At 40.7% G+C, this 21,001-nt stretch overlaps 1 protein-coding gene across 2 annotated transcripts; it reads right to left on the reverse strand.

The window, feature by feature from the left end:
• Positions 1-4,980: 4,980 nt before the first annotated feature.
• On the reverse strand, positions 4,981-14,716 carry LOC111858212 (midkine-B-like). 2 transcript variants are annotated; one of them, XM_023839775.2, is made up of 5 exons: positions 14,582-14,716; positions 7,297-7,379; positions 7,016-7,177; positions 6,395-6,556; positions 4,981-5,940 (listed from the first exon to the last, which is right to left on the reverse strand). In XM_023839775.2, the coding sequence occupies exons 2-5, from the start codon at positions 7,376-7,378 to the stop codon at positions 5,912-5,914; spliced, it is 435 nt and encodes a 144-aa protein (XP_023695543.1). In that variant the 5' UTR covers position 7,379; positions 14,582-14,716; the 3' UTR covers positions 4,981-5,911. The 2 variants fall into 2 exon arrangements, with proteins under 2 accessions (XP_023695543.1, XP_023695542.1); XM_023839774.2 differs by having other exon boundaries at positions 4,981-5,943.
• Between the last annotated feature and the right edge of the window lie 6,285 nt (positions 14,717-21,001).

Here is a 21,001-nt window from a genome sequence, read left to right on the forward strand (position 1 = left end):
TAATGTTGTGGGGGAGGATCCACAAAAATAATAAAAAACAGATAAAACATACACAATCAAAATATCCTTAATATATCGCCTTGACAGGACATCTCATCCAGACGCCCTGTGACCCAATCAGGATAAATGCTTAGAAGATGAGTGGATCTTCTCATGAAATTTGCCACAAGGAATTTGTACTAGTTTCCGAAGGGAATATAAAACCGAACAGTCTAATTTGAAAAATATTGTTTGTAAATGTTTATATAACAGATAGCAAATGCATACTGCAAGAGTCATTTTATAAATTCTGTTATTAACTAGGGACTTGGTCAGAAGGCAGATAGAACATTGGACAATGGTTGAGTAGAAACAAATGAGTTCAGTAGCTATTAGCAGACTGAACCAGGCCTTCGTACAGATTCATACAGATTCATACAGTGATCAGGTGCTCATATCTGGGTACTGAATGAGAATTCAGGGCAAGATGGGAGCCAAGAAAATGAGGAGGAAAAAATGGCTGTGTATTATCCTGCTTAACAGCTTAATAATACGGATGCAAAGATAGCCGAATACGAAAAACAACCCCAAGCTATAGCAGCATAATAATAAAAGGCACAGATCAGACCGTCAATATTAAGTCACGATGCAGAACAACTAATAGAGATGATCACAAACAATATGACAAAACTCACTGCGTAGCTCACAAATAGCTCTTTGGTCTGGATCCTTTCTCTGATCAGCTATTTTAGCCATAGGGTAGATGACTGCAGAGGTAAATAAGCAAAATTTGAAGAGGGAATGTGAATGTGTATCTCAGATCTGAGCTGCTTTTTCGTTGTATGCAAGAGGAGCATGATAAGACAGCCTTGTTGCCTTTTGTATTACACAGAACCATGTGAAGATGATCTCAAAGACACAGTGATGGAATTATTTGTATGTCTAGAGAGGGAAAGTATATATTTTATATTGACCCCTGAATGAAGCAGGAAGGACAAGGAGATATCCATAGTGTATGTTTTTATGTATTTGTGTCTGAATAAGATCCGTTGCAGCTAAATTTTAAACATGTCTGCAACACTTCAGGGAAGAATTTCAGCACAATTTCAGTCACTGACATGATCTCGTTGTGTGTAACACGATGACAATAAAACCTTGAATCAGATAGCAGAGAATTGCAATATTACATTATCTTTGTGACTTTAATGGGATCCGGATGATCAGAATTGTACAAACATAAGCTATGACTGCAAGGACATGAAAAGAAAACAATCTAGATATATTTCTAATGTGAAAATCAAATAACTGGTCAGTGTTATACTGCGGCTTCAGAATGAACACAGGAGCAATTCAGATGCACAAAGACTGACCTAAAGAAACATCAGTCTAGAATTCAAGGAAATTCTAAGTCATGCACATGTTATTGACACAAACTTCCTGTTAAAACAGTTTTCTACTTAAATTCCATCAGGTTTGTTGAAAAACCCTTTATGTAAAGTTGTTACCTTTATGCTGAGCAATTAACACCATGCCGGCTAAAAGTCTTCACAAGGAGCAACATGTTTAAGGAAAAGAGCAGAAGATTTGAACTGAAGTTCACTCATTCCATCAGTCATGTTGATTGCAGCATTATATCAAGTATTGTGGCCTCCTGGGTTGTTGGTTCAGTTTCTACCCCTGTTCTGGTCTGTGTGAACCTTGCATGTTCTCCCTGTGTTCTCCTATGGCTACTCTGGTTTCTTCCCACAGCCCAAAAACATAAACTGAGGTGAAGTGGTATGGACTGGGCGTGGGAATGTGTGTCCAGTGATAAACTGGCATCTCACCTAGGGAGTCTCCTGCCTTGCACCCTATGATTCCTAGGACACTCTCCGGGTTTACAGTGACCCCTAGATATTCATTTTTCCACAATGGTTATGGAGAAATGGATGGACAGGACTTGGAAGCCTATGTCAATTAAAAATCAAGGTGGCCAGAGCCAAATACAGACAAATCCTGGAGGAGACATTACAAGTGAAAATGTTTTTGCAAGTCAGCAAGACAATCACCAAAAATGCACAGTAAACCGTTCAAAGGTCACTATATATAGACAAGTCCTGTTTAATAATCACACAGAAGTTTCAGTTTTTTGTGATCATTTGTCATGCAAGTAGGCTTTATCCATTAAATTATCCTTCTTTAATAGCACATCATTAAAAAATCATTGCTAAATAGTCAATCAACCTCAGCCAGAAGTAACTGCACAATTGTCATAATGTAAAATATTGGACAACAGTCAGGGGACATACATATTGACAATGTAACCAGAGTTAATCTTCATTAAATCAACACAGACAGTGACAGATGTTTCACCTTCAATTCTAAATTATCAAGCATCAAATAAAAAAAAAACCTGAATTAAATTAATCTTGTATTATATCATGTTTTTCATATTGAACAGGAAACAGTAAGTCTGACAAACACGGAATTACACAACTGGATTTGAATTAGGATATGACTTAGTAACTATAAATCATTTATAATTTAGAAATGATTAAAGCAAAGCCTTCAAATTTAAATTTAAAAAGGCCGCATGGCAATTATACAGAAAACACTATTTGATTTTTTTCTTTCATCTGCTGCTAGCTATATTTCCTTTAATAGTTACTATCATTTCTTAATGAAGGTAGATCCGCTGCCGGAATTTATACTTTTGGAAGGAATGTCTGATTGTTCAAGCAATAAAAACACTACAATAAAAACAATTACAAGTATATGAACCATGCCTCTAAAAATTCACAGTTATTTATATATTTGCCGAATATCAGTCTGTTTATGCTGCTTTGTATGAACGGCTTGAAATCCAGAGAAGCATAAAATGTTGTGAATATAAAGGAAACATTTTTCCAGCTTTAAAACACAGAACTAAAAGCAATGAGGTACTGTGGAAAATGAGAATTTTTTTCATGCTTTCCTGCATCTATGGTTTTAATAATACCTTATTTATGGTATCTTGATGAAGACAGAAAATGCTTATAAAACTCTAAAATCATAGATGGTTAGATACCTTTCTGAGGTGCACTTTAGGTTACAATGAACATATTAGTGCATAATTTAAGTCAAGCATAATTTTCAGGACAAATTCATATTGAACAGAAGGCACTGCCTGTCTGATTAAAAAGCCTAAATCTGTCAAATTATATATGTTAAGGGCATCAATCAGGTGACGAATGCAATAATAACATGTTGCCTTCATGTCATTAACAGTGCTTGCCATGTTTTTTCTGATTTCTCTATATTTAGACTGATGCAGATCATCCTAATTACATTTTACCTCTGTAGAAAGTCATCTTGTACATTTGATGAATCACTGCTTACCATGTGTTAGATAATTAAATATCTTTGAAAGCATGTGTTAAAAATCAAACATTAATAAGGAAGTGACATATTCTAGATGGTAAGACATTTCAGGTTCAGTGGGTCGTGTGCTTCTGGTTTACAGTTTGCATCCCTGGAGAGTCACATGAGCAGCTCAACGAAATGCAAAGATTTGGCTGATTTGAACAGAGGATGCAGAAAGCATCCAAAACCAGTAAACCCCCCAATTATTATAAAAGGCTGTATCATCATCATCACAATTATTATCACTTACATTCAAACATATTGATATATTTAATGGAATAAAAGTCTCAAATACTGACCTTGAAAGGCACGTCTACTAGGCTGAGAATGCATGTGTACAACAAAGTGGCATCATTGTAAATACAGAGGAGCCATTACCTCTCAGAGCTCACCAGAGTGCACATGGTGGCAATGGGGTGAGCAGCATCTCACCCCACTGGTGACCGAGGGCACCAGTTGTCAGGTGTGTAAGCAGATATGTGGGATTTTCAATCAATGGACCACTTTCAGTGTATATCTGGAAACTGCTCAGTGTGCAACAAATTTAAAATTCCTAACAATTCTACTACTGGATCTTTTAAAACATTTACAAAGTGTGTGTCAAAGGTCAGGTGAGCCCTAACAAAAAAGGGAAAAAAAAAGCTATGAACATCAAAAAGAATTCAACATAAAAAAGGCAGCTTATAGCCTTATAATCACCACAGTTATGGAGACACACTGAGGCCAAAGAGATCTGGGAGTTTATGAACAGAACTGGCCTTTTTTCTTATGGAAATCTGGCTTTTTTTCTCTATCATTAATATGTCCATTAATTTCCCTTCAGTAAAATAAAAGTTCATGCAATGTCAATGAATTCAAGGACTAATAATATGCACAGATCTTTATTAATTACTTGAATAAAATAATAATATTGCATATTATTAGACCTTCTCCTCGGAAACGCCGCCTCCCTCAGACAAGGCCATTAGACATCCAGACAGGTAGGGTACTCAAGGCAGCTATCATCCCGCTAATCATCTTAACAGCAATCCAGACGTTTTCTGCTGCAGTTCAAATTAAAGATAACATGTGTATCCTACAGTAACTTGTTTAGATAAACCAAATTTATCTTGATAGGACACAGGCTGCGATTCTCCCATTTTATTATGGGTATTGTCCCTGGTGACACTGAGGCCAGACCGATTAGACTTGTATTTGTTACCTGTGATTGTATAAGATAGAAAACCAGGTGAAACAGTGTCATATATTGAAATGTACTAAGACAGTACTGACTGTACCGAGCGGTATTTATAGCCGCCTTGATTCTGAAAACGGAAATGTTTAAAAAAATACATATTTTTAGGAACACTTGTCCTGCATGCGACAGAATTTTCAGAAGACGACATGACAGCAGAGACGAAACAGTACATTTGCCTTTTCCACCAGCACACAAAGCCATTCACTTATATGCTTAGATGACATATCCACACTGAAAAGCCATGCGTGCACACTCACACACACACTCACTGAAAACACACCCGACAGAGTTCAGACGCACACCCAGAGAGAACACAGACAACCGTGAGATCAGATAGAACCACAACAAACAAAAGACCAAACCATACAGACAAAACTTCCAAATGATTGTCTTAAGAAAGTTTATTCATTTCATTTGTGTCTTTCCTGTTTACAGCTCTTGTGAATGAGTGTTTTATCTGACGCATTGTATATATTACATGCAAATACTCTCAAGCTCAAAGTAATCCATAATTACTTTGGATTGGTCCCCCATAAGTTTTATTCCAACAATCTTTAAATATTACAATGCAAAAAAGACTACCCGACTCCATCATCTTTTTGAATATCAAAATATTTTCACGAGCCTTGAAAATGCTATACCTTTTCTAAGCGTTGAACTTTCTTTCCTTGTTCTACTAAAAGCCAAGGTGACACAGGCACTCTAAGTATAATATTTAGAACACATTAAAAACAGAAATTAAATTCTATTAGTAGCACTAACTCGTGTTAGAAAATAGCTGGACTGTGTGTTGGATGTATGATGTGGTATCTAGTTGTACAAATATACTACTTTTAAAGAATTTTTCAAAAGCAAAGCTTGGGAAGAGTGACTTCCCTTGGTTACATGCAGAATCACCTAGATGCTAGAAACCAATCAAAACGTAAAACAAAAAAAGTTCTGTACATTGCAAATAGTGTTTCATTTAGAACAGGGGTCTCAAATTCCAGTCCTCAAGGGCCGCAGCCCTGTGTAGTTTAGTTCTTTCCCTTTTCCACCACAAATGATTCAGCTCAAGAGCTGTGTGGTAATTAGCATAAGGAGTTGAATCAGGTGTGTTAAATGAGTAGTGTAGGGCTCCGGCCCCCCAGGACTGGAGTTTGAGACCCCTGATTTAGAAGATTCTGAGAACCCTCAGTTTGTGAGTTTTTTTTCTGAGGAGATGGTGTGGCCTGATGAGCATAGTTCAAAGAGTTTGGCTAAGTGGGGGCAGCTGGGGAGGGGGGCAAGCACAATACTGTTGTGGTTGCCAGAAATAGCTCGATATCCTAGCCATTACACCTCTTTTCCTCTTCCTTTCTTCCCTGCTGTAAAATAAAGGGATGAACCAGTTATTGTAATTTGCTTAAATACAGAGGCGGACATTTCAGGTCCAGAAAGTAAAAATCCAGACCAGGATTTTCTTTCAATCAACCAGTTGATCAGAAAGAGTCACAGTCACAGAGTACTCAGCTGGTTGGTCGAAAACAAAATCCTGGTTTGGATTTTTATTTTCTGGATCTGAAATGTCCGCCTCTGCTTAAATAATTTGAGGGTGATCATGTCTGTGCCGATCACTTAGAAATTACAGATCAATAAACAAACAGCACTTATAGAAACTCGATTCTTAATTTGTATCTTTATACTGCATCTGCTTCCATTTAAAAAACAACCTGGTGCATCAGAATTAACATTACAGTAACATTCTGGCATGTGGTGTATAAGTCATTATACTATAAAAGCATCAGCCTCATCAATGTCGCTCTGGATGTCACTGACCTTTCGCGTTTGTCTTGACTTTCGGAGGGCAGGGTTTGGACACCTTAATGGTCGTCTGGCATTCTGCGTTGTACAGAACCTTCTTCAGCGTCCCGGATCGGTTCTTGGTCCCAGTGGCTGCGTCACACTCCCCCCAGCTTCCAAACTTGTACTTGCAGTCAGCTAAAACACAGGTTACCCCACGGAGTCAAGTGGGAAGCGTCACTGATTTAACTAGCTAAATGCATCCTGAACACCATGGATGTAACGCTTACCCAGAACACATTTGCATTTGATGTTTTGGTGGACTTTGTAGTTCATCCAATTATTAATATTATTGTAAATATTACAGTATGGCACATGACAGTTACAAAGGTAAAGATGAAAACACGACTCATTAGGCATTAAGGAGATTGTAAAACAAAAAAAGGAAAGCCCAGAAATTAGCACAATGTAAAGGGGTTTTATCAGAATCAGAATCTTACATTATTCGTCATGGACATTACATGCCCAAGAAATCTGATGTTGTGTTACAGAGAATGCTGTTGACAAATATTAAGACTTTAGACAGCATTAGCTTAAGGGGATATGCAATATTTATATTTTGGATGAGGCAGGATCTAGACCGTCCTGTTCTCTTACCGCCAAAGTCCTTCTTCCAGTTGCACGGCACCTTGCACTTCAGCTTCTTGGTCTGGTCGTTGCAGGTACCCACGCGGACTCCGACTCCACAGTCCCCGATGTTGGGCACGCAGCTGCCATACTGCCACTCTGTGCAGTCTGAGGTAGTCTTGGTGGCCTTTTCTGTAGCAGCAGAAAACAGAGAGAGAGCGCTGGGTGATGTCCATGCGCCGGCATGATGCCCCTTACCTGGGTCTCAACACTGACTGAAAGCGCTCAGGCGAGCGGCTGATGGAGGTCACCTTTCTTGTTCTTTCCGGCTTCGGTAGCCACCACCATCATGGCCACAAGCAGCACAGCAGACATTGGGAACACACCCCGCATCCTAGGTGCAAAGAGAAAGCATCGCATCGCATAAAATGCAACACACACATACACAAAAAAACTATCAAATTTTACGCACCATCATTTCAGCCTGTGCCTCTCCTGCTGACATAAATCTCTCAAACTCAATCAGATTCATCAATGTAAAAAAAAACACACAAACTTAGAATCCAGTTTACTTTGTTTGCAAGCATTACTTGTACAACCCCAAGAAATGTACCTGTATTTTGAAAGGAGACATGTATACACATAAGATAGATTAGGTTAAAAACGTAAGTGTCTTCAGCTACATATAGTACATATAGGCCTAGAAGAGAATTTTTATATCCTCTGACTTACAGCAAGACCCCATCCATTGCTGACCTTATCCTACTAAAAGCTTTCTCTCCTGCAAAGCCTCTTTCAAACCAAAAGTTGTTCCCAAGCATCTTTCCCCCACCCAATATGACACAATTTGCTCATATAAACAATGTAATCACCACTTATGTTGCAATAACTGTAATAGCATTTCTCCTCTGATTAAAAAACCTTACAATCATTTTAAACCATCTTATGCTGAAACTCAATGATCCAAGCTACCTTACTGTACAATCTCACCACTTACACTTCAAAGTACATTCTGTGCCTTGCACATTATTTAATCTCGGTAAAAAAAATAATCAATACCTGTGTATAAACAATCAAGATATCTTCTACTTGTTTGCAAAACTGCTCAGGAAAAAAATCATGACACAAATAGGTATTATGTTGCATGGATTATAATTAATTGGTGAAATAGCTACAGCAGATTGTCAGGACACGTACTGAGGTAACATCACCACGTGTTCCAATATCTGAAGCCACACTATTAAGACCATTAGTTAAACTTCCAGGATTTGCTGCATCTACATTTGTTGTGGCGTGAAACATCGACCTTCCATTTTCCACAAATAAAATTATAGTTTTCTGCTGAATTCATTTGCATGGTTTTAAATGATTTTCACAGTAATAAACAGCAATAACAGGTGTGGATGAGAGGCACTAGATAATTTTTCCCACACTGCATTTTAAATGAGCATGAGAACCTAAGGCCATGCGAAGACAAAGCATCAAAAATGACTGAAATCATATCCACCCACCCATCTTCTGAACCCTTATCTTGGTCATGGGCATCTTGGAGTCTATCTCAGGCTGCATGAGACACGAGGCAGAGCTGCACCCTGGATGGGATGCCAGTCCATCACACAGCACACAAGCTACGGGCAATTTAGATATGCCAGTTATCCTGACTGCATGACTTCAGACTGCAGAAGGAAACCCACACAATACAGGAAGGACAAGCTAACTACCTTCTGACAAAGTGTGGGTGGGGTTCAACCTACCAACCCTGTCTGTGAAGCAAGAGTACCAACCACTGAGATGCTGTGCTGGCCAGAAAACTATATTCCTTTGAAAAAATTGCTATAATACAGCATTGGGAAGCCTTCAAATATGTTTATATTTTGAAAACGTATTTCTCACATAGGTTTAAAAATAAACCTATAGATAAAATACGTTTCCCGAAGTTTCGCTTCAGCACTGCCCAAAATATGACTCACTCAGGATACATCAGGTGGAGGCTGATTATTAACTGCAAAGAAAAAGTCCCAAACTGCCGAACCCGGACATAAACATGGCATTTATGCTAAAGACAAAAGCATCCTTGGAAAGGGGAGGAACCATGCCTTCTCATTTACTGGGAGCCAAGGAACACCCAGTCCTCTACACTGAGAGTGCTGTTCCTGAGAGAGGAACCACTTTGCAACCCAAAGGGAAGCAGAAGGAAGTCACAGAGTCCCAGAGGCTCCCACGGTGCTGCAGTATTATCTGTTGGCGCAGTGCTGTACCCTGGCGACCAACCACGATTCCCTGCAGGGGGACGGACAGGTACCAGCACTAATTCTAGACGCACAAATTTCTCCAACCTCTTTTCCTCTGGCTCTCAGAACTGAGCCAATAGTTCGCATGGTAATGCAAGCTCTCAGTATGACCCCAAAGTAGAGTATGGGAAAGCTGCTTAGTCCAGAGTCATCCTGAGCACAAATGAAAGGCACAAAGACGTTTCCTCTTGCTTTCGCCATTTAAAATTCACTGGCCTCAGGGTAAAAGGTCCCTGCAAGTTTTATATAATGTTTATCATTGTTACACCTATGTTTTCACTCGTAGGTTACAACAGTGGTAACGACACTCATTTAACACTCGCTACTCCTAACAAATCACAGATTTCACAAGCCAATAAACAATTACTCAGACAGCAACAGAGTGTTACTGTTGGCAGAAATTGTACAAGATAAAATGATTATGGATTCCACTGCCTGTAGCTATAAAACTAAATTTGTATCAGGAATGACATAATGATCAGTTAAATGAAATTGATTAAATGGCCACAAAATAAATCCTGGGGCACTGTTAATTTTTGCCAGCAGTGGGAGATACTGTCACAATTGGTGATTAAAATTGTATAATTTAGCCATAAAATATTGAACCTTTAGCCATTTATTTCTGTCTGTATGTCTTCTCATCTATGTCCTTTTTATGTCATTTTTATGTTCTCAAAACCTAGTTGTAGGAAGTTTTAACTCTGACATTCATAATCATATACCTTTTAAAATTTGGAAAAGGCCATCAGTGGAGTTCTTGTGTTTTATTGCATATCGTGCTATTGAGTTTAGCTCATTAAGATATAGCTCAGCATGATCATATCGATAGTATGTTTTTTGTTGTCGTTTTTTGGCTGTATCCCCATTCTTGCAGTCTTGCTTACTCACAGTTTGCTTATTGTACTTATCTAACTCAGAGCTCCAGATCTCCAAGCCCTAGCCAGGAGGCTCACCTTTTAACCTCGTCACAACTGAGTTTCCTTCAACACATCTGTTGATGTAAGTCTTCATGTTACTGGTGTATATTTTATTTTCGCCAACCATCACCTTTGTATATGAGTATCAAAAGTTAATTTAATTATGAAAAACAAGTCAAAGTATGCCTAACAATAAACAGGACAGCTGGATCAAAAATTAAACATAAAACAAAATAGCAAAAACATGACCTTTGTTTTATAGGTCAAAAAAAAAACAGGGGAGGTAATGACAAGTACCTGTCAATAAAATGGAAAACCAGGGTGAGCCTAATGCACTCTTCAAACAGTGTTGACTTCATCTGTCCCAATCAAAGTCAAATATGGCTCGAGGGAACCCAGAAATGGCCGCCTGCCTGCACACATTTCCACAAAGTCAAAATGAACTTTCTCTTGGCTACAGGACCCCGCTGCTGCAGCTGGAAAGGTCGTCGAAAGTGGACAGCCATCTCTTTCGCAACTAAGCCCAGTGTCCTGAAAAGCCGACCACTCAAGCCACACAACGGTTTAGGCTTCCCCCCATACCGTTCTACAGCGGGATGTGCATCTTCCTAAATCTCGAACTCACTCCATGCTTGTGAGCCAACAATGGCAGCAGTAAAGTAGCAACCTTCTCTTAGGCAAATGGTACTGCAAATTAAGAAACCCCTGAAGCTAAAGCGAAACCCAATGAGGTAGACATTTAATACTCTTTAAGTGAGTCCATAAAACACTCTGTTCTCCCCCTAAATTTGGCTTGCCCGACAAAAAGCTCTGCAGCACTGGAGAGCAGGGCATGATTAAACACTACCAGCTCCATAAGTCTTCCTTTGTCTCTGCTTTTCCAGCATTGTTAAAAAGTTATGGAATAGTCAACCTCCTTCTGCAATGACATTTTTCCCCAGGCAGAAATGATGTGGGCTTCGCCAAGCAACACTTTTGTCTCAGCAGAAACAGCACTCAGCAGGCCCATCTCACCCACCACGTCCTACCAAGAGGCAGGCTTCAAGTCTCATGAAAAGCCTTTATTACTCTCTGCAAAGAAAACAGATTTCTTGGTTCAAAACAGGCCTTTTCTACTCCCCATTCATTTCTTTTTAAAAGCCTGACAACTGGGATCCCATACCGTGCTTTAGAAACAGGTCTTTCTTCCGCCCAGCTCAGTGTAAACTTATTTGCATATGTAGACAACAAAACCTCAAAGGATAAAAGGGGAAAATCACTGGAAATAGTTAAGATAACCTTTTTGGAAATGTACCTTACAGTCAGGATTGATTATGCTTCTCTTGCAAAGTATGTAAAATGAAGAGTTAGTTTCAGCAAAAATTTGTGAATTAAAATGGGTGTTACTGGTCAAATAGCACACATTTTGCACTTGATGCATAAACATTCTGAATCAGTCAAGTTATCTGGCTTTCTATTAATTACTATTTACCGTGATAATAAAACAGTATAAAATACTTGCTATGGATTCACAAAAAAGAAGGATACAAAACATAAAAAACACAAATGGCATTGCTTTCACACATCAGCATACATATGGGCGAAAAAACAAGAAATAAAAAAGGAAAATCAAATTGTATTCACTTCAAAAACAGGCTGACTGATGACAGCTGAGGTATATCTCTGAAAGAAAAAAAAACTTTTTTTGTATTGTGCTTTCCATGCCTTTCAGACCCTAGGAAAACATTAACCCAGAACCGAGAGGACCTTACAAAAGAGTATGAAGAAAGCCAGCTGGAATGTAGGTCATGCACCACTAATGACATTCACCGAAATTCCAGACCTCTGCTTTCGAACCCCCCTGCTGGGCAGTACTGAGTCTGAAGGGAAAAGTGCGTACCCTAGAGGGTCAGCACCAGAGACCGAGTGTCATGTGAGCGAAGAGGGGTCAAAAATATATTTGAGTGTCTTATAGTGCACTACATATAAAATACATTTTTCCCTGATTTATCTATGCTGGCCTAAATTAAATATATTTACTTATGGAAGTAAACAAAATCAGTGGAGAATGAGCTTGGAAATAAACAAAGGTAAAGTCAGGCATTTAAACCTTGTGAGTACTAATATGTACATAATCATTTTCTTCCTCTTTTAAAAGATGTCCAAATGTGATTGATTTAATCTAACTTGGCCATGACCAATAGGGTCAAAAAGAGGTCAGAGCCTATGAAAGACTGACTCTCCTAAACAACAAGCGATCGATAGCCGTGCCACTCACACCACTCACACTGACACGAAAAGGCTGGTGATGAGGTGGCTGTTTGTAAAGCCTCCTGCAAGTAACACATTAGAATGCTTTATTATGGTATATCAAAAATAGGGAGCAAAGATTTACACGGTGGTAATTCAGAAAAAGTAAATCGACTACTTTTAAACTAATAACTTAAATGGAATGTCTGACTCTATAAATTCCACTTGAGTGGTTAAAGTCTGTCCACCACCACCACCCCCCTCACCCCCCAAGTAAATCCAAGTAAAAGTAATAAGATGCATTAAAAACACTGATTTTGCACTTTTATTTCCCCCTCTGGCAGCATGGTGAGATGTTTCTGATTTTGTCAGGAATATCAGTAGACTAATATTTCTGAACTCTGCAAATCTGCATTTTTTGGTGTCTGGATCTCAAATAAATACTGTACATGTTCTGTTGATGTGGTGGTTCTGTACAATTTTTAAATATTCTAACCCCAAGACATTTAAAAGAAAACTCGGCATTCCGATACTTTTCTAACTTATCAGTTGCCCATAAATATTATGAAAAGACCTAGACTAGCATAGCAAACCTCACTGTTGTCAGAAACTGCACCAAGTGCACTAAAGGGCCAAGTTATGTCTGATCCACATGCCTGGAAACACTTGGCTTATTCTTCTAATACAGTGCACAATACAAAAATTTTGATTTTGGTACAGTTCTCAGTTACTGTTTCTTTGCATTCCAAAAAGACATTAGTCAAACTGAAAAAGCGGGCTCTTAAGGGGAAAAAACAGTCCTGATAAAGTAGACAAATACCGCACCCCTGCCAAGTTGAATTTATCTGAATACTGAAACGGTTTGATGGGAGAACAAAAGCCGGCAAACAACATACAAGTAAAGACAGACAAGTGAAAAGAATGTTAAACAGCTTCCTGTGAGACTTAAGGGCCATTCCCTCTTCCCGGTTTAACTGTTCCCATGCCCCGCTCTCGGTCTGACAGAAAGACAACCCTGGTCCGCTACGGGGCGATTCCCGTACTCATACTTAACTTTATCAGATGTGTTAAACCGCATATTTTTAGCAACTGCTCCCCGAAATCAGATCGGCCGAAAATCGAGGCTGTTTGCATACCTCTAAGTGCTCTTACATAAAACTGTAACATTGAGGATTAAGTTCTTAGCGGCAAAGTAAAACTGCTTTGCATCTGAAGAGATGGGAGAACAAAAGGACGCAGGCTGACAAACACTGGCAGGTGAAAAGGTCCAGCGTGCTGAAAGGAGAAACGTGGTCAGTGGGAAGCGCTCATGTTCTGGCAGTGTGATCGCAGCGCCTCTGAAGGGCGCATTCAGGCCATCGGAAGAGAGAGATGAAGCATGTCAATACACTGGAAGGAAGAGTCACCTCATACGGAAGACTCAGAGACGGGGAAGTTTGCCTAAAGTTTTTTAAACATGCAATTAAAGCAGCCGGGCACGCCCACCAAACTAAGGGGAGGTTAATGGATTTCAGTGGAGGGAGAAGGAAAATTAAGTATAATTCGTACAGCACTATAATTAAATGGATTATCTTCTAACTAGTATTTGAATCCACAGATAAAAGTGTACTGCAGTACCGTGACTCACAAACGCCCGTAGGAAGGGTGTGCAGTAATATGGGTACCGCAGTGATGGACTCCCCAATTTCAAAGTTTAACACTTCAGACGTGCACAAGAAGACTCACTGTTAAGTTCATTTTTAACGGTACAACTGCGGCAAAACTTTTTGAGGATTAACAAAGTCAATTAACCTTTCAAGTGGAATAATAAGCCGCTCGAATGAGTTTTAGTCAACCGTCCTTCCTTTTCCCCGTTTAATTCTATGTAAACTATTCATTACTGGGGAAAAGAAGCGGTTCTCATTGTATAAAGCGTCCAGTGCGCTCATCGCCACAAATGCAACATAAAAAGGCAGTTAGATAAATTAATTTAAATCCAACTGTAAATCTTCCGTACAAGTAGATTGTCTTAAATATTACAATAATAAGAAACACTATAATAAAATAGCAACACATTACAGTAAAACCTCTAAACAACATTGCAATCAGGATATTGAGTGTAAATTTTCATTCTATAATTCATAATTAATTTTCAATACTGAGGAACTATATGAACTTACTTGAGTTGTTTATTGCAAACTTCCTTGCGCTTTTAGCCACACTACGCTGAGCAGTCCGGTGCTTTCTGGTGCCTGTGGCCCCGTCCTTTGTTTCCCAAAAACTAGTTTGAGCTGGTCACATGTGGGCAACATTTAAATTAACCTCTCGGTGACATCATTCATCACGTGACGATAACTGGCAGTTTATAACTCGTAAAATAAGTGTTTCGGCTACCAAAACTTTATAGGCTATTAATGAAATGCTGTAGTAATGGTTCCATTTAAATCTTTTAGTGCTTCCGCACAGACTTTCGTATTTCGTTTATTATTGTACTGCATCAGAATCAAATAATTTATTTTTCCATGTTCACAATTAAAACACAAAGAGAGTTAAAGATCACAATATGTTTTGGGTTTGTAACATCCTACTTAATGTAGCACTTGCGTTTCCTCACTATAGATAAAATAACTTTTTGTGTGTGATCTCACAGGACAAAACATAAAGTAACCATAGACAGTACATATTTACGAGACATCAATACTAATGAATATACATGCATAAGCATACATGGTTAAATCAACTCAGATGCAGACACACCATGGAGGAATGTACACAGACACACAGATATGTATGTAAATGTATGCAAATCACTGGAAGATCATGGTGAGACTAAATTTAAACTGTCCCAGGCACAGGGACACATGTACAACAAAATGCCTTTAAGAACATGCACCTTATATATGTATCTCGTACTGTACACACACACACGCACATATATATATATACTGTATATATATATATATATATATATATACACACACAAACATATATATATATATATGTATATATAAACATACACACACACACACAATATGCATACATGTATGTATGCACCTGTACGCTTTGTGTTAATGGTGCAGTTTATTAGACTTTCAGTGCTACAGATGAAAGTTTGCAAAATTTATACTTCAAATAGTAATTAATGTGGTGCGACAAACACCAGACTTCTGCTGGAGTTTGAGCCCAAGCGAATACGGTTCCCTTCCCTCCACTCATGTCATGCAATGGATAGCAGTCACTTCTGCAGTTATTTATATGACATAGAAGACAGACTGGGGCCACATGAAAGCATGATTGTGAAAACCGGTCTCTTCTGACAATGTAAAACGAGTTGTTTCCGATTTTCAGTGATACGATTACGATTTTCAGTGACATAATTCTCAATGACAGGTACTGGATAGATGAGTATCTGTATGTGATTTAGGGGAAAACAAGCTTGTGCTTCATTGCTCATAACACAATTCTGATCTGTGCAAAACAGATGATTACAGTGCTATAAAGATTCCTGCAATTCCTCCACTGATTGGCTTTCAAACTACTGATCACTGTCTCTACACAAAGACAATATCCGGCTATTGTATTCGAATGACAGCACAGTGAAACAGACTATTACCACCTCACAAATGCTGTCTGTCGTGAATACCCCTGAGAGGCAGGTCTGAATTCACAGTCTGAACAGTCTGACACTTTCTAAGCAACAAAATAATATTTAAGAACACATTTTCACATTATCAAATCTGCTGTTTCTGATATGTTCTTCTGACTCGTACATAAGGCATATTTTGCATATATACATCAGTGATAGGGTGGTGCAGTGGTTAGCATCATACCTCTGGGATCATATCTCTGCTCTGGTTCTGTGTATGGAGTCTAGATGTTCTCCCTGTGTTGTCGTGGGGTTTTCTATGGGTAGTCCAGTTTCCCCCCACAACTCTAAGGTAAATCGGAGCTACTAAAATACCTATAGTAGTGAGTAATATATCAGTGTGCTCTGCAATGGGTTGGCACCCTATCCTGGGTTGTTCCCTTCCTTGCGCCCAAAGCTTCCAGGATAGGCTCTGGATGCCCTATGACCCTGAACAGGAGAAGTGGGTACAGAAAATGCATGGCTGGAAATCAGTAGTAACTGTAATTCAATGGAGCAGGTATTTTGCATTTCCACTGTTGGTGGCTCACTGGTAACATTACTTACAATGTGATCATTGAAACCCATATGGCTGTATGCGGATACAATTTCTTTTTAGGGTTTTTATAGCGACCAACAGGTCCTCAAAGGTACTAAGGACCCAACCGTGCAATACCTACAACACTTATAAAACTGTCACTAAATAATAAATCATGTCTATCATGTCTCATGAGGTATGATCATGTCTACAGTAACTGTTCCATTGGCCAGAAATGTACATTTATATAGGAGACGCTTTTATCCAGTGCAGTTGTGAAAACAGGGTCGGCCAGTCACTGCAGTGTTTGGGGCTTAAGGACCTCGAGCAAAGGCCCAACAGTGAAATCATTGTGCTGACCATGAGTTTTCAACCAGCAACTACGCGAGCAGAAGTACAGTGTCCTGACCCACCAAGACACACACCGCCCCCAGAAACCAAAATCTTGTCTCTTTTCTTCCCTTCAATTTCAGGATTGCATAATGCCTTCCATTTCTCAAGATAGTACTCAAAGCGCCTTTATACTGCATTTCACCCCTAAGCTCTTGACTGCATTCTGATTGCTTATAAGAGAACTCTCACACTATTGCTTTTGGGAAGGATTCACCACTGCTCCCTGCAAGAATTTACATACTTATTTAATCTACATCAGAAGAATGCCTGGAGATTTCGTACACATATATGGTGCTGTCATTGATTTTAATATGAGGCTGTTATTTTCATATCTATTGCTTCTTTCTGAGGTGTATTTCACATTTCTTAAAATGGAGAGTTATGTATTTACGGACACACAGCATTATGCAATGTTCTAACCTTCTATGTGATACGTGCCTTGGAGTCACAGTGTCACCCGTAAAGTATCGGGGTTTACTTTTGGGATTAATAGCTACCCACATTCTTCTTCTGATGTTAATCCTACTGATACTGGGGTTGTGGGAAGGGGATAAGGATCCCTAAATCTTGTGCCCTGGGTGTTTAACGTCCTATACCATCTGCCAGGAGGGAGGTGAGAGAAAAGTGTCTGTGCAGGGAGAGTGGAGTATTATATGATGTGGTCTCCTATTCCAAGCAGGGACGAGTCTGACCCTTGGCTCAGGAACTTTCACTGTAAACTTTTGACACTCAGTGTGACTTTGACTGTAAAGTGTGATTGTTAGTACAGTATGTGTTGTATTGTATTATTTGTATCTGTTAAACCTGCCAGCAATTCTGTACCCAAATAAAGCCTCCATACCTTCTTCCCATTCCTCATTAGTTGGATCACTTTGCTGTCACACACAGAGCAAGATTTACACCTTGGTTTGTGATGTTTTGTCACATTCTGTCAAACAAATTATGAAAAAAAAACAAGAATCAGAACTGCATCTTTGATAATGAAAACAAGACTTGAGACGGGAACTACCAGAAAACACAGTGACCCCAACTCACACTGATCCTAGAACCAGCCCCAGGGCGCCGGCGGGTGGGCTCGGGGGTGGGGCGGCCGCATCTGTGGGGCGCTGCCGGTCTCCGGCGGGGTGCCCGCTCGCCTGCGATCTGGGGGGGTGGGGAACATCCTCTGGGCCGTCCACTGGGCAAGTCCAGGGCATCTGCTGCCGGGCTTCAAAGACGAGCAGGTGTGATTGGGAGTGTGTGTCTGAGTGTGTGTATGAGTGCGTGCATGGATCGGTGTGTCTGCATGTTTGTCCTGGTACGGGGAGCACGTGGATGATGGGGCGGTGTGGGGGTGGCAGTGAGGGGACTTGGGGGAGGGAGGGTGCGGGGGCTGGGGAGGGAGGGTTGGGATCTGGGTGGGGGAGGGGGGGTCGGGGTAGCCAGGGGCGGGTGTGCTTGGTGGCTCTCGGGGCGTCCCCCTGGTCCCCCGGGTGGGGGTTCTTGGGGGGGGGCGGGTTTCCCCGGGGCTGGCGGGGCCCCCGCGGGGTGTGCGGGTGCTCCGGGCTCCGGGTTCCGTCCGTGCCTGCGTGGCCGGCCCCCGGGGGGGCCGGCGCGCTGCCGCCTGTGGCCGTGGGGTTCCTGCCTCGTGCTTGCCGGTGGGGGGCGCCCGGTGCCTCCTTCCCTGCCTCCCTTGGGTGGGCGCGCAGCCTTCCGGTGGCGGGGGCCCGGGTACCTGGCCACTGTGGGGCGGCTGGGTCCGTGACCCGTCGGGGCTCTCCCGGCCGTCTGGGGGCCTCGGGGCGGCGTTGTTGTGGCCTCGCACACACACTGAGAATCATTCCATGTTAACCTGCACACTCATACATACACTCACAACACACAAACATACACACATACACATATGCGTACACACACACATGCACGTACATATGCACACGCACACACATACACTTAGAACGCACACACACATAGACATGCACGCACACGCACACACATGAGCGCCTGGGGCTCTCTTCCCCTATTTTATCCCTCTTTCCCCTTGTCTGGGGGTGTGTGTGTGTGTGTGTGAGAGTGTGTGTGGGGGTTGGTGTGTGGCTTCCACTCCCTCCTCTCGGATGCGGATGCGGGTACGACAATGTTTGGACGGTGTTCCTGGTGGTCTGCTTGTGCCTACTGTATATATTTATTTTCTTTCGTTGGTATTGACGTGTTTGGTTCCAGGAGCGGATACTGGCACAGGCATGGTCCCATGTCGTGGCGGTACCACTGGTTTCTTTGTGTGTATACTGTTTGTGTGTGTCCCTGGATCTTATCTTTCAGATACAGCAGCTGGTGTGATGATACGGTGTAAAGCAGCAAGATGCAGAAGCTGTCCTCATCACTCTTTCCTTTTTTGTTCTATTGTTTGTTATGTATTATTTCTCTTTCCCTGTCTCTCTCTCTCTCTCTCTGACCCCCCTCCTTATTTTATTTTTATTATGCATTTATTTATTTTACTGTCTCTCACCCCTTTCTCTCCTTTCTCACTTTCTCTCTTTTTTTTTTTTTTCCCACTAACCCCCCCTGTCAGCTCCGGCTTTGTGGCGCAATGACATATAACTGATTAATAAAGAGTATACCTCAAGTAACAAGAGGAGCTTAAATCCGAAGCTCCACTTGTTAAAATAAAAGTGTTGGCACAATAAGGCACCCAGACTAACATCCTGCTTGCTAAACTGCCGACACGACAGGGGGAGAAAAAAAAAAAAAAAAAAAAAAAGAAAATTGGAAAAAAAAAAAAAAAAAAAAAAAAAAAAAAAAAAAAAAAAAAAAAAAAAAAAAAAAAAAGAACCAGCCCCAGTAAATGGTCTCAACAAACTTAAGGATATGGGGGGAGGGGGGTCGCACTCTAGGAAGTGGTCAAACCCTTTGATGGTACAAATGTGCATGCTAAAACAAATGCCTGATGGGAAGTCAACTGGGCTGTGAAATAGAAAAGCCACCTCTTCCAGCCAATGACTGAGGCCCTGTGCATCAGACACTGCACATATACAGTCTAGGTGGAAGAGGGAAAACCAAAATGCCTTTAATGGTTTCGGTTCATGGGTATTTAAGCACTGGTGAGAAGATTTCAGAGACGTGCCCAGATTGTCAGACAACAGCCCCAAGTGTCATTTAAAGGTCTCTTGATACTTTTTGCTATAATTGAGACATTTGCCTAAAAAGCTTGTAAACCAGGCTGCTCGCATGTCATCGTAATTGCAGATAACAGTGCTCGATACCCTAAGGCAGTTCTCCAGAAGCAACCCAGACAGCTAAATACACTAGCATAACTCAAAATGGCATTCAAAACTGTAGCCAAAGCTAAACTGGTGAACTATTATTGAATATACCAGAAAATTAAACAAATTTCATTTCACAGCTGTAGAAAAAGGTTGTACATACAAGATGAGCAGTGAACATGCCAATGTGTTTTAATATACAAGACAATGAAACCTGGCCAATAGTGTTTGAGGTTTCATGCATATATAAACGTGGCCTGGTGGCCAATCTTCACTAATTGCTCAGTCCCTTATTAAGAGCACAGTGTGAAGGTTCAATTAGCGGAGAAACAGCACAGCTGTACATAAGATATTGCAATAACACAACATAATGGGAGACATATCAGACACACAAATTGTTGGTGTGCATCTCGCTGGTGCATCTGAGACCAGGACAGCAAGTTTTTGTGGTGTATCGAGAGCCACGGTTTCCAGGGTAGTATTGGTATACCAGATATCTGGGTACTAACCCAGATTGTATCCAAAAAACATAGAACCACAGCTACCCAACTCACCGCAGAATTAAATGCACACCTTGACTCTCCTGTTCCCACCAAAACTGTTCGTCGGAAGCTCCAAAAGGGACAATATTCATGGTCACACTGCTATGGCCAAACCTTTGGTCACTCGTTCCAATGTCAAGTGGTTTTAATAGTGCCAGTGCAAATCTTTGACTGTGGACAATGTGAAACATGTCTTTCCCACATTTGGGAGAGTTATGGTGTGGAGAAGCCCCAAAGAGGCTTACCGCCTGGACTGTTGC

Source organism: Paramormyrops kingsleyae, chromosome 11 (genome assembly GCF_048594095.1).
Source record: "Paramormyrops kingsleyae isolate MSU_618 chromosome 11, PKINGS_0.4, whole genome shotgun sequence".
Lineage (NCBI taxonomy): Eukaryota > Metazoa > Chordata > Actinopteri > Osteoglossiformes > Mormyridae > Paramormyrops > Paramormyrops kingsleyae.

What these genes read in the sequence shown, in the direction of transcription:
- LOC111858212 (XM_023839774.2), bottom strand. Translation starts at nt 7,378, where the DNA reads ATGCGGGGTGTGTTCCCAATGTCTGCTGTGCTGCTTGTGGCCATGATG. An exon ending in CTGGAAGAAGGACTTTGGCG is followed by an intron (nt 6,557 to 7,015) that starts GTAAGAGAACAG and finishes CCTGTGTTTTAG; the next exon opens with CTGACTGCAAGTACAAGTTT. An exon ending in AGTCAAGACAAACGCGAAAG is followed by an intron (nt 5,944 to 6,394) that starts GTCAGTGACATC and finishes TTTATTTTACAG; the next exon opens with CAGGGAAGAAAGGAAGAGGA.